The sequence below is a fragment of the Patella vulgata genome, chromosome 7 (assembly GCF_932274485.2).
Source record: "Patella vulgata chromosome 7, xgPatVulg1.2, whole genome shotgun sequence".
Lineage (NCBI taxonomy): Eukaryota > Metazoa > Mollusca > Gastropoda > Patellidae > Patella > Patella vulgata.
The window spans coordinates 40,032,762-40,047,308 of record NC_065885.2 but is presented as its reverse complement, the minus strand read 5'-3'; the positions used below and the strand labels follow the sequence as shown (position 1 = coordinate 40,047,308).

The 14,547-nt window shown below is 34.5% G+C and overlaps 1 protein-coding gene across 2 annotated transcripts in view; it reads left to right on the top strand.

The window, feature by feature from the left end:
- Positions 1-13,565, top strand: part of LOC126828397 (UDP-xylose and UDP-N-acetylglucosamine transporter) — a 69,080-nt gene extending 55,515 nt beyond the window's left edge. Inside the window, exons 6-10 of one of the 2 annotated variants that reach the window (XM_050558187.2) lie at positions 3,615-3,672; positions 4,069-4,178; positions 4,344-4,419; positions 5,399-5,463; positions 12,436-13,565. In XM_050558187.2, the coding sequence (XP_050414144.1) occupies positions 3,615-3,672; positions 4,069-4,178; positions 4,344-4,419; positions 5,399-5,463; positions 12,436-12,444 (318 nt within the window). In that variant the 3' untranslated portion in view covers positions 12,445-13,565. Of the gene's footprint in view, positions 1-3,614; positions 3,673-4,068; positions 4,179-4,343; positions 4,420-5,398; positions 5,475-6,343; positions 11,324-12,435 lie in introns of those variants that run through there. The other variant, XM_050558185.2, reaches the window with a different exon arrangement.
- The last annotated feature ends 982 nt before the right edge of the window (positions 13,566-14,547 follow it).

The window sequence follows — 14,547 nt, the reverse complement described above, 5'->3', positions numbered from 1 at the left end:
TGTTCATTGTGACCTCAGAGGCCCAAAGGTCAAATTTTCGGAAAAAAGTCAGCCTTCCAGAAATTAGTGAAATCTGATCCTGTCATGAAGTCCTGTGCAAATCCATTCATCCTTCAAAATAAATCTCAAGAGGACATATTAAATCTTGGCAAAGACCTGATGGTTGATCTCTTTGGTGGCAAGTATAATGATACGCTATCATCACTGCGCCATATCATTTTCACCAACAAAGTGGCAACTGCTGAAGCATTTGTCACTCCTGAACAGCTTCCCCTAACATCACCTGCAACAAGATTTCATAGTCAACGTATGGATGGCAGGGTACGAAATAACACACGAACGGTCGTTCGGGTTACGCATCGGTTACCATGACCCGGAAACACGCAAACGGACTTCCGTTCTTGACCACCGAGCTATAATTTATAAACTGAAGGTTTCAGTTAAATTATTCCCCCACTCCTACGTTAAAAACATTACAGCTATAAATAAATACCCGAAAGATCCTTAAGTTCGCACCTGTCATTTGGCGGTAGCGAATCAATTCGCGGACCCATCATAGCTTGCGACGTCCTTAGCGAACAAAATCGCCAGATCAATCAACTGATTTCTATTGTTTTTATTTCTTAAATTAATGGTGATTGAGTAATAAAAATAAAACATCCAATGAAAAGGAATGTTATATTTGCAAATTATCAAATAAAAAAAATACGTTTCAACAAAGGATCTTCCGGTATTTACGTAAAATAGGTCAGAGGTGAAAATTCACACCGTGTCAATGACTTTGGCATTATTCCTATATTTTTACGTTGTAACTTACGGCTAATAATTTTATGATAATGTTGAAGAAATCAGCTAATTATATTTTTTGGGGGACGCTATGATGCGAAGAATACGTATACTTCAGTCGAGATCAAGCATGTCAGCCGCCATATCTTGGATACGCTTTCTTCAGACGGGCGATACCACAAAACTTACGGCTAATAATTCAAGGCTTTGGAAAGCTAAATTGAATCAAAACTTTTAGGATTTATTACAAGTTACATAGAGGAATATTACATTGTCGAAGATTTCAACTATATATTTTTTATTTTCGACGCAATGAAGCAAAGAAGACGACAAAACCCGCCATATATCCAAAGGCAGAAATGTCAAATGCCGATAGCGATGAAGTGATGGTCATTTGGGGCGATATTTCTTTTTAAAAGTTATATTTATATTTACTTTGAACACTGTACTATTTAAAAAAAAAAATTCTCAGGATATACTTGTTCACGTTATTTTACCATTATGACAGAGAAGTAGTGCTCCTATGGTTAGGACTTTTTGTTATTCGAATATCCGTAGCTATTAACCGGTTAGTAACCGTTAACCGTATGGTATCAATTTTAAACATAAAACAGAGCTTGTCAGGAGGTGTGAGTCATTACTCGTGCGCACGCTATACTTGCCTAAAAGGCATTACACGCGCAAAAATTTCAGGAATTCTTTAATGAAAATTTAAACTATCTTAGGGCGGTAGTTATTTATTTACCTGGTTAACTTGGTTCATTTGAAACATTTTTTAATTCAATATAATGATAATATACAAAACGATACTCTGTTTCCCTTCGTATGTGACAGATGGCGATAATATTACGATTACACAATGTTACTAAGAATAGAATAAAGTAAATTGGAAGGCGTCTATTGATTGGACAATAAAGAAATAATTCCTCGCTTGCAAGTAGAATTTTTATGATTGGTTAATTTAACTAAAAACCAAAGTAGAATTCTTGCGAGAAATTACGAGATATGAAACATGTTGAATGTCGTAACGAATCTAGTATAATGTCATTTTCTAGCCTTTATGATTATATTTTGAATGGTGGTTACGTTTTGAAGTAAATAATAAACAAGGTAGAATATAGTTAGAAATGCCGAGAAGTATTTAGATTTGATTAACAATAGCTTAAGTCAGAACAAGGTCCGTTGACTTTGCCGTATGACTACGACGAGTGCTATTAATAGTATTATTTTTTAGCAGTCGACATCGTAGGACGACTGTTACATTCTAAGATTTTCAAACATCAAATACAAAATGACAACGGGCAAGGTTTGTTATAAAGAGGAATATAATCAGACACAACTCTGTGTAATGGGGGATATCTCCGAATAACCGTACTGTTGAATTCGAACCATTTAACCATCCAGTTCTAACCGTTTACGGCTATCCGACTAGTCGTAGGAGCACTACAGAGAAGTCATAATTTTAGTAATATTGCATGCCAAAATGCAAAATTTTCTTTGCCCCCAAATCCCTCTAGGCTAATTCGAGGGTCAGCTCTAAACAAATATAGCAGCAAATTGATGCATCGTAACCTATAGGTTACCATTTTAAATTTGAGGCAGATTAGCGTAATCCATTTTGAGGTTACCATATAAGAGGCTTATTTCATACCCTGGATGGGGATGGCAAGTTAAATGAACCCAACTAAATAGGGATGGAAACAGGAAAATGATCAGTCAATTCCAATTATAACCCAAAACAATGTTGCAACTGTTCGGGGGGAAACAAATCCTCTCGATGCCTCTGCAGACGCCATGGGCTCCCCAGCACTAATGTAGGTGGCCCTTGCCAAACTGAAAACTGTGACAATCCAAACAATACTCAAGAGGTCTATCCTGAGGAGGTGGATGACACTCAAAACTGAACGCTCTGATATTTATTCTATGGACAAAGGTGTTTGCGCATTAGGTGATAGTGATAGCTGAAGGTCATGAATTCAATTTCAAAATGAGTCAATAGTTTGATTTTTGAGTTACATAATAGGCCAACATCATTTTGTATTATCTTAGTGTGTTCTTTGACCCCAAAAACCTAGGGATAGACACCAAGATTATGATCATAGTTACTTTAGTAACGTAAATTGTATCGGCTCTGCCCTCTACTACGTTACTGCCAGCTCCTAATGACAACTAGTATGAAAATAAGGCTTTTCCCCTATCTCGGTTCTAAGGCAATTTTGGAATCCTTACCATCTATTTTTCACTGTGATTCTTCTTTGGTCGCTAAAAGGAACCATTTCTTGCCACATCCGACACAAATTTATAAAAATCCAACTCTATTTTCTTGTAGAATTGTGCGATACAAACACATAAACAACTTTGAATTGGGCCGCCATTTTCAAACTAACGCTCAACCAATAATCCAAACTTAGGAATGGAATTTTACCGTAAGACTTTTCCGCTGGTCCTACTTTGGTAAACTTTTAGTATGTTAAAAAGTACACTAAAAACTACCAGAATCAGTTGAGAAACCTTTTGTATTTTGACCTGACTATGTTTGGGAAATACTCATAAGACTGTACACAGCTCATTGGAAGCTTACAGCTGGTCCCCAGGTCCATTAACTTGATTTGATATGTATACGTTTGTTGTTTATTGCTAGCAATGTCTGTGTAGTTATTGTGCACTGGTTTGTTTTATGGGTTTTATTTGTGTGTGGATTGTATCTATAGCTTCCTTAACATATATACCATCAATCTAAAACCATTTGATAGAGAAGAGAAATCAAATATGTTTATTATGTGTTATATGAAATCGATGAATTTAATATATCGGTTTATGATTTTCAGGAAACTTTACCATCTCATACAGGAAATGCAACTTATGATTATCTCATGTGGCTTATAGGTAAAGTTAAAAGTATTAACACTATTACACTGTTAATATTTTTTATGGAGCAGAGCCTCTTTAAAGCTTCATTGCACAAGGAAGCTAATAATAATCATCTTCCATATTTGAATTTAACGAAAATAAGGACTGGCAAGTGTTCTATAGATCTTTAGATTTAGATAGTAAGTTTGAATAATGTTTGGACCAATATGCTTCATGATACTTTATATTGTGTATGGGTGAATATGTTTGATTAAAATTTACAAGTTAAAAATTCAAGTATTTATGCTAAAAAACTTTCCAAACATTAACAAAAAAATATAGAAAAAGGGATGGGTAAATGGCCTTTTTTTTATTGATTTTATACTGGCACTGGCATATAATTAAACAGTTTAATACATTTCTTTGTACCAGGTATTTCATTACTAGTCTTTGCACTATTTATGTCTTCACGAATGGGTATATTTCAAGAACAGACTTACGCCAAGTATGGTAAACATCCTGCTGAAGCTATGTTCTATAATGTAAGTAACAGTTTATTGTTACAGCACTAAATTTGCTAGTCAAATGTAATTATATTTATACCAAGATATTGTGCACAAGGTCTGTAATTAGTTTTTTAGCACCCTGTTGATATCAACAGCAGGATCAAATTACCCAAAATATGTGGGTTTTTTTTTATATTTCAGCATGCCTTACCATTACCAGCATTTATATTGATGTATAAAAGTATTTATAGTGCAGCTATATATTATAATGCTTCAGGTAATTAAATCTTACAACCAAATTATTTCATTTTATTAAAGGGAACAACTCTAATTTGATTGCACCTTTTCCCCAAAATATGACAAATGAATTTTATGGACTCCCATTAGCGAGATAGTCTAAACAGAATTGCATTTGAATGATACAGAATAGGAGCCATTGGTCTTTTGTCATACACCCTGGTCGCCACATCCTATGTATAACAACCCATACACTCTTTTCTTATTACATATTTTGGAACAGCCTTTGATCGTCTAATATTTTCACTTGTCTTCTTTGGCTTCCTTTTCACGTTGTGTATTTTCTTCTTACTATCTCCTTAAGATGTTTATCGTCTCATTAGTTAAGACGTTTGTCTTACCAGGAATAACAATGCAACAGTTCAGCTCTACATTTTATATAAAGCATTGGATACATATGGTACAACATCTTCCCCCTCTGGAATCCAGCGGCTGTCTAACGTATGCTCAGAGATATGATAGTTTTGTAGCTTTGTGTTTGGACCTTCAATTATCTAAATGGTCAAATATGACATAATTAATTATAATGATTGGTTAACTAGCCTTATACATGTATGAACAGTTGAGACAGAAACTTAATCTAGAATTAAATGTTCACCAAATTATAACTCTTTTTATGTTGAAATCCGTCACTCATTATTTCAGTGCATTAGATATGATTTCTATACAATGTGTTTATGTGAACCCAACAATTATTTAAAGATATAATATAATGCTATTAATAATTTAAAGAGCAAAAATTCTACGAATAGTCTTACAGTTGCTTTCTGTTTCTGTATGAAAACATTGTTTTAGGATGCATATTCATGGACAATATCTTTTATGACACAAAATTAGTGTTGTCATGATTGTGCTGTGGCATAGAAGCAAGTCTGAGGTCATTTAGATTGGGTTATCTCATCTAATCTAGTCAAGAAGCCACTAGTGTAATTATCCTCAGTTCAAACTTTTCTTTTCAGCTCCATTATTAATACCAGTTATTGGTTTGACTGTGCCAAAGTTATGGATGTATTTATGTCTTAATGTACTTACTCAGTATCCTTTAAAATAATACCTATTTATATACACCTACATATCATATTGTCTTCACCCCTGTCTTTCCATCCACAATTCTATTGCTTTTGTCATTAAAACCTTGCTATCAACATATCGTTCTACAGGGTAGAGTTGTTAATAACAAAATAATACAGATCTTGCTGAAGTTGTGGATAGCCATAAAGATGAATCCAACCGATAGTCAAAGTCTCCCACATCAATTATTCACAGAGCTATTGCAATTGATTATACATGCAAAAGGTTTTGTGTTTTTTTCTTAAATTTTCTGGAATAGTTTATATGTCAGATTCCCACATTGATTTTTGGCTGGGTTGTCTCTCTGCAAGTCCAAGTTTTTCCTGTTTTGTTTTCAGACTTCCTGGGTTTCTTTGACTAGTCCTAAGAAGAAACTCAAATGAAACTCGGTTGAGCAATGATTTTTACACTGAACCAGTGCACATGGTTTACAAAATCAGAGGTTTTTTTAGGTTTTTTGGGCATTGTTAGGGAAACCCTATCAATTTTCAAAGTGACACATTAATTTTATGCAGAGTTATTGCCCCAGTCACTTCAGCCTTGTAAACACTATATCAATCATAAGTTTTTAGAAGTTTATTTCAAACTTGTTGGGATTTTTCAACTAGTCACCTGCTTTGCAATGTTTGATTAGGCTGAATTTGGATGAGGAGGCTAAACTCGCTCATGAGCCCCAAGGGGCAGACCAGATTTTACCTGGGGATTAGAATTTTATAGCATTGTTTACAAAATTATACATTTATTTGTTTACTGGAGTGTCTATGTTGCAACTGTCGCCTTTCATTTATATGTGATAATTAATACGAAATGTATAAATCCTTAATAATTTTCAGATATGTTTGTATACGTTCTGTATTTATTCTGACAACCGAATGTACCTCATTAGCTGTTACGTTAGTTGTTACATTAAGAAAATTTGTTAGTCTCATGTTCTCTATATATTATTTTCAAAATCCATTTACAATTTACCATTGGATTGGTGCTGCGTTTGTCTTTCTGGGAACTCTTATATTTACAGAAGTCATCAAAGTTGATAGTATAACTACAAATGAAAAGAAAACGGCTTAGTCTCTTTTTATTCAGGGATTATCATTTTTTTATTTGTTGATTTGAAATATTTGTTGCTGACATTGAATATATAAACCATGTGTTTTTTCATCGTTTGTTATATCGCTTACCAACAGATATTAATGAAACTTAATTCACTTAGTGCCATGCAGCTCTCTAATTCAATTTATAACATCTTATAATTGTCCCCCGCCTTTTGAAGAAAGCAGGAGACTATTAAAATGGGTCTGTCCTTCAGTCACACTTTTTGGGATACAATTACTCTCCTAATTGAGGTAGAATGTTCAAACTTGGTGCAGGTGTTTATTATGTGAATACCTTGATGGAGTCAAAGATGAGATAAGCAATTTGATTGATTGATGCTTTGGGACACGATAACTTTAGTTTTAATTAAGTGGGAGTGATGAAACTTGGTGTATAGTTTCATTACATCAATATCTTGACTAAGTTCGATAATAAGCATTTTCCGCTCAGGGTAGACAGAGCAAGAAGCAATTGATTGGTCGAGACTTTGTAACACAATATCTCCCCTTCTAATTGAGGTCGAATGTTTAAACTTGGTGTAGGCATTAAGTAAATGCATTGATGAAATAAACTTGTTGTATAGTTTCATCACATCAGTGCCTTGACAAAGTTTGTTAATAAGCATTTTCGGCTTAGGCAAGGTAGAGACTTCAATCTGATTGGTTAAGACTTTGGAACACAATAACTCTCCTTCTAATTGAGGTAGAATGTTCAAACTTGATGTAGTTGTTAGGCGAATGCCTTGACAGAGTTCAATCATGCACATTTTCCACTAAGACTAAGCAGAGATAAGCAAATTGATTGATTGAGACTTTGGATCACGAAAACTTTGGTTTTGATTGGGTGACAGCGATGAGTATAGATTTGTTACATCAATACCTTGGCTAAGTTCGAAGATGAGAATTTGATTGTTCAAGACTTTTAATTGAGGTAGAATATTTAAACTAAATGTTCATTAGGTGAATGTCTTGACTGAATTCAATGATTAACATTTCCCGCTAAAGCCAAGCAGAGCTAAGCAATTTCGTCGATACTTTGGGACAAGATAACTTTGATTCTAACTAGAAAATTCTTAAAGTAAGCAGTTTGATTGCTTGATACATGTACTTTTGAAAAAGATAAATGTGCTAGTAATAAATATATGTCATCTATTTATTTGGGGATTTTATTAGAAATAACTCACGCCAAAAGTTATCATCCGATCTCTCTGAAATTTACATGCATTATTTGAATTAGTGAAACAAAGAAGCATATTGAATTTCAACAATTCCCGTTTATTATGTCTAGAGTTATGGCCCATGTTTCACTTTATTGATCCTTGTGAACGCTCTAAGTCAAAAGTTATCATCCGATCTTTCTGAAATTTATATGCATTATTTAGGTTACTGAAGCAAAGAAGCCTATTGAAATTCAGCAATTTCTGTTTATTACATCTAGAGTTATGGCCCTTGTTTCACTTTATTGATCCTTGTGAACGCTCTCAAGTCAAAAGTTATCATCCGATCTTTCTGAAATATATATGCATGCTTTAGATTGCTGAAACAAAGAAGCCTATTGAATTTCAGCAATTCCCGTTTATTACGTCTAGAGTTATGGCCCTTGTTTCACTTTTGTTGATCCTTGTGAACGCTCTAACGTCAAAAGTTATCATCCGATCTTTCTGAAATTTATATGCATTATTTAGATCACTGAAACGACGAAGCCTATTGAATTTCGGCAATTTCCGTTTATTACATCTAGAGTTATGGCCCTTGTTTCACTTTATTGATCCTTGAGAACACTCTCACGTCAAAAGTTATCATCCGATCTTTGTGAAATTTATATGCATTATTTAGATTAGTGAAACGGAGAAGCCTATTGAATTTCAGCAATTTCCGTTTATTACGTCTAGAGTTATTGCCCTTATTTCACTTTATTGATCCTTGTGAACGCTCTAACGCAAAAAGTTATCACCCGATCTTTGTGAAATTTATATGCATGATTTAAATTTGTGAAACGAAAAAGCCTATTGAATTTCAGCAATTTACAATAATTTACAATGATTGCTCTTGTTTCACTTTGTTAAACCTTGTTAATGCTCGATTGATGATAGTTATCATCCGATATGTATGAAATTTATATGCATCATATAAATTTGTGAAACAGGTCTATTGAATTTCAGCAATTTCCGTCAATAATTTCTAGAGTTATGGCGATTGTGAACGTTTGAATGACAAATGTGATCTGTATGAAATTTATATGCATTATTTAAATTAGTAAAACGAAAAAGCCTGTCAAATTTCAACAATTTCTGTAGATTACTTCCAGAGTTGAGACCCTTGTTTCAGTTTGTAGAACCTTGTAAACCCTCAAACAACAAAATTTAAAATCTGATCTGTATGGAACTGTCTTGTAAAGGCCCCCAATTACCTACAAAGGAATAAATATGCGACAACCCTTGACGACTTAGCTGCTGTGGGCGTATGTTTTGTTGCCAGGCAACCTATCTTATTTATCGAGGACAAACAGTCTATGTTTTTATCTTAAAACTTACAAAGACTTCTATGAGCCATTTCTCTTTTTCTTTAACCTAGCAAACTTCTCACAGTGAAGCTTTGAAAACTGTGATATAGCTTCTTTACTACTTTACACTGATCAAGGGATTTAACTACTATGATAAGATGCGTGTTTGTTTTTTTTTATTTAAATAGTCTTATATTTGCATTTATTTATTCTGCTCAGCATATTTATTTTTATTTGAGCAAAGCATTAATATAATTGCTTGTCTTAATCTCATCCCCAACATTTTTATACGCCTATATTGTTGTCGCCCCTGTCCATCCACAATTTGTTTGTGGACACTCTTCAGGTCACAATTCTTATCCGATTTTGACAAAACTTAAAATATAGGTTTATCTCAAAAAGATCTCGGTTCATTTTGATATTGGCATGGATTATGGCCCCTGATTGTATGTAAAATCACGTTTTTAGCTTGCGGACACTCTAGAGGTCACAATTTTCATTTGATTTTGATGACACTTGAAATGCATGTTTATAACCCAAAACCCAAAAGATCCTGGTTCCTTTCGATATTCATTCATATCGGGTGGTAACTTCTTGAATTATGGCACGTGATTGTACGCAAAATTGTGTTTTTAGCTTGTCCCTCTAGAGGTAACAGTTATTATCCGATTTAAAAAAAACAAACTTTGAGTGTATCACTGTTACACTGTAATGATGGTTGAGTTCGAATTTCGTGAAAATCAGACCAAAACTGCCGGACAAAATGTCCGTCTCTCATACGCAAATAGTGTACAAATATGGTATATCAAGGTTGTGGACCCTCTAGAGGCCACAATTTTGATCCAATTTTGATAAACTTGAAATACATATTTATAACCCAAAGATCTTGGTTCCTTTTGATATAATCGTGCATATCGGATCGTAACTTCCTGAATTACGGCCCTTGATTGTAGTGGTCACAATTTTTATCCGATTTAAAATAAGTTTGAATATTCACTTTTACACCCTGATGATGGTTCAGCCCAAATTTCGTACAAATCGGACCAAAAGTGCTGGACAAAATGGCTGCCCCTCGTACGCAAATATTGTAAATATATGGTATGCCAAGGTTGTGGACCCTCTAGAGAACACAATTTTGATCCCTTGATGGTATGAAAAATCGCTTCTTTTTTTTTTGAGCTTGTTCTCTGTCCATCTCTTGCAAAATGTGGGCGTACTTTGCATGGCAACTGCTTGTTGTCCTCCGCCTTTCGAAGAAAGCAGGGGACTATTAAAATGGGTTCGTCCGTGTAGGTGTTTATTAGGTCAATGCTTTGATGGAGTTCGAAGATGAGCATTTTCTGCTTAGGGTAAGCAGAGATAAGGAATTTTATTGGCTGATGGTTTTCGACACGATAACTTTATTTCTAATTAAGTGAGAGTGAGGACACTTGGTGTATAGTTTTATCACATCAATACCTTGACGAAGTTCCATAATAAGCATTTTCTGCTTAGGGTAAGCAGAGCGATAAGCAATTTGATTGGTACAGACTTTGGAACACAATAACTCTCCTTCTAATTGAGGTAGAATGTTCAAACTTGGTGTAGGCGTTCATTAGGTGAATGCCTTCATGGAGTTCGATGATAAACATTGTAAGCAGAGATAAGCATTCTGATGCTTTGGGGCCAATAACTTTAGTTTTAATTAAGTGAGAGTGATGAAACTCTGAGTATAGATTCATTATATCATTATCTTGACTAAGTTTGATGATGAGAATTTTCTGCATAGGCTAAGGATCGATAAGTAATCTGATTGGTCAAGACTTTGGAACATAACAACTCTGCTTTTAATTGAGGTAGAATGTTCAAACTTGATGTTGATGTTCATTGACTGAGTTCAATGATTAACATTTCGAGCTTAAGCTAAACAGTGCTAAGCAATTTTATTGGTCGATACTTTGGTACCAGATAACTTTGATTCTATCTGATAGAGAGTGATTGCTAAGCGGTTTGATTGCTTGATACTTTTGAAAAAAATAAATGTGCAATTCATTAATATGTGTCATCTATTTATTTTGGGATTTCGGTGGGGGACATCAGCCTCATTGTTGACTTGTTTAACTAGAAATAGTCACATTTGTCAGTAAGCGTATACTAAGGTATAAGCAACAAGGTATTTTACCATGTGATAAAACTTGATAAATCAAAATAAAGATTAAAAAAAATTATTTTAATATGAATATTATGAATTTTAACTTTCTTTTATTATGTGCACATCAATTTAATTTTTATACGCCCACATGGAAATGTGAACGTATATTGCCATCGCCCCCTGTACGTCAGCCCGTCGTCCACAATTTCTTGTGAACGCTCTCCAAAAGTTATTATCCGATTCTTTTAAAATTGATATATGTGGTTTACATTAGTGAGATGAAGAAGCCTATTTAATTTCAATAATTTCAGTTCATTACATCTAGAGTTATGGCCCGTGTTTCACTTTGTTGAACCTTGTGAATGCTATTACGCCAAAAATTATCATCCGATCTTTCTGAAATTTAAATGCATTATTTAAATAAGTAAAACGAAGAAGCCTATTAATTTCATCAATTTCTGTTTATTACTTCTAAAGTTATGGCCCTTGTTTCACTTTGTTGCACCTTGGGAACGCTCTAACATCAAAAGTTATCTGCCGATCTGTATGAAATTTGCATGCGTCATTTAAATTCGTAAAGAGAACAATCCTATTGAATTTCAGCAATTTCCGTTTATTACTTCTAGAGTTCTGACCCATGTTTCACTTTGTTGCTCTTTGTGAACACTCTAACCTCTAAAGTTATCTATCTGTATGAAATCTATATGTGCCCTTTAAGTTAGTAAAAAGAACAATCCTAATGAATTTCAGCAATTTTCGTTTATTACGTCTAGAATTATGGCCCTTGTTTCACCTTATTGATCCTTGTGAACGCTCTAACGCAAAAAGTTATCACCCGATCTTTGTGAAATTTATATGCATTATTCAAATAAGTGAAACCACAAAGCCTATTGAATTTCAGCAATTTCCAATAATTACTTCTAGAGTTATGACCCTTGTTTCACTTTGTTCAACCTTGTTAATGCTCGATTGATGAAAGTTATCATCCGATATGTATGAAATTTATATATGCATCATTTAAATTTGTGAAACAGGCCGACAATTTAGTTGCTGTGGGCATATGTTTCGTAGTGGCAACCTATCTTGAATGAAAGTGGAAGTACACTGCAGGGTTTCCGCAAACAATTATTTAAAGCGGGTACAGATCAGCGCCGCTGCGGGGAGGTCTAGGGGCCCTCCCACAGAAATTTTTTTTTTCAGGAACGCTAGAAATGTGTTTTCCGAGCATCTCAAACAAGAAAATTCATCGACCTAATTCCATTGTTTCAGGAGGAAAACACCGCAAATTTGGCATGACAGACCCACAAGTAGCTGCTTAATATATGATTCCTATATATGTTATTCTCCAATAAAGTTCACTTATTTAAACATACATTATGCAAGAGCTAAATCTGCCTGTTGCAGGTCTTTCTTTAGGCCTGAAATATTATCTAAATTATCAATTAGACATTAATTAACTTATTCAGACCATAATCAACTCTTGATCGCATCACTAGCCTGCGATATTTTCTGGATTAGAATCCTATATGCTGCTTAATGTTCCTTGATAATTAAATCAAAAAATGGATAATCAAGACTATGTTTTTTATACGCCCACATTTTCATGTGGACGTATATTGTTGTCGCCCCTGTCCGTCTGGACGTCCGTTTGTCTACAATTGTTTGTGGACTCTCTACAGGTCACAATTCTTGTCCGATTTTGACGAAACTTGAAATATAGGTTTATCTCAAAAAGATCTCGGCTGCTTTTGATATTGGCGTGTATCGGATCGAAACTTCATGGATTATGGCCCCTGATTGTACGAAAAATCATGTTTTTAGCTTGTGGACCCTATAGAGGTCACAATTTTGAACCGATTTTGATGAAACTTGACATGCATGTTTATAACCCAAAGATCTTGGTTCCTTTCAATATATGGGCCCATCGGAGTGTAACTTCCTGAATTATGGCCCAAAAAATCGCCTTTTTTAGTTGTGGTCTCTCTGGAGGTCAAATTTATTATCCTATTTAAAAAAACGTTTGATTATGTTACCGTTACACCGTAAGGAAGGTTGAGTCCGAATTTCGTGAAAATTGGACCAAAATGGCTGCCGTTTGTACGCTAATAGTGTAAAAATATGGTATAATATCAAGGTTGTGGACCCTGTAGAGGTCACAATTTCACTTCGATTTTGATGAAACTTGAAATGCATGTTTATAACCTAAAGATCTTGCTTCATTTCGATATTTGCGCATATTGGATCGTAACTACCAGAATTTTGGTCCCAGATGGTCCGAAAAATTGCCTTTTTATACGCCCACATGGAAATGTGGTTGTATTTTGCCGTCGCCCCCCTCCGTCCATCTGTTGGTCCGTCCGTCCATCGTCCACAAGTTCTTGTGAACACTCTACATTTATCATCTGATTGTTTTGAAATTGATATATGTTGTTTGCATTAGTGAGATGAAGAAGCCTATTTAATTTCAATGACTTCTGTTAATTTCTTCTGGAGTTATGGCCCTTGTTTCACTTTGTTGCACCTTGTGAACGCTCTAACGACAAAAGTTATCAACCGATCTGTATGAAATTTATATGCATCATTTAAATTAGTAAAACAAAAAAGCCTATTGAATTTCAGCAATTTCCGTTAATTACATCTAGAGTTATGGCCCTTGTTTCACTTTGTTGAATGTTGCGAACGCTCTAATGACAACGGTTATCATCCGATCTGTTTGAAATTGATATGCATCATTTAAATTAGTGAAACGAAGAAGCCTATTGAATTTCAGCAATTACCGTTAATTGCGCCTTGAGTTATGGCCCTTGTTTCACTTTGTTGTACCTTGTGAATCATGCTCTAACGACATTAGTTATTATCCGATCTGTATGAAATTGAACCTTGTGAACACTCTAATGACAACAGTTATCATCTGATCTGTTTGAAATTGATATGCATCATTTAAATTAGTGCACCGAAGAATTCTATTGAATTTTGCCAATTTCCGTTAATTACGCCGTGAGTTATGGCCCTTGTTTCACTTTGTTGTACCTTGTGAATGCTCTAACGACAAAAGTTATTATCCGATCTGCATGAAACTTATATGTATCGTTTAAATTAGAAAAACGAACAAGCCTATTGAGTTTCAGCAAATTTCTGTTGATTACATCTAGAGCTATGGCCCTTGTTTAGCTTTGTTGAATCTTGTGAACGCTTGAACGACAAAAGTTATCACTTAATCTGTATGAAATTCATATGCATCATTTCAATTAGTCAAATGAAGACGCCTATTGAATGTCAGCAATTTCCGTCAATTACGTCTAGAGTTATGGC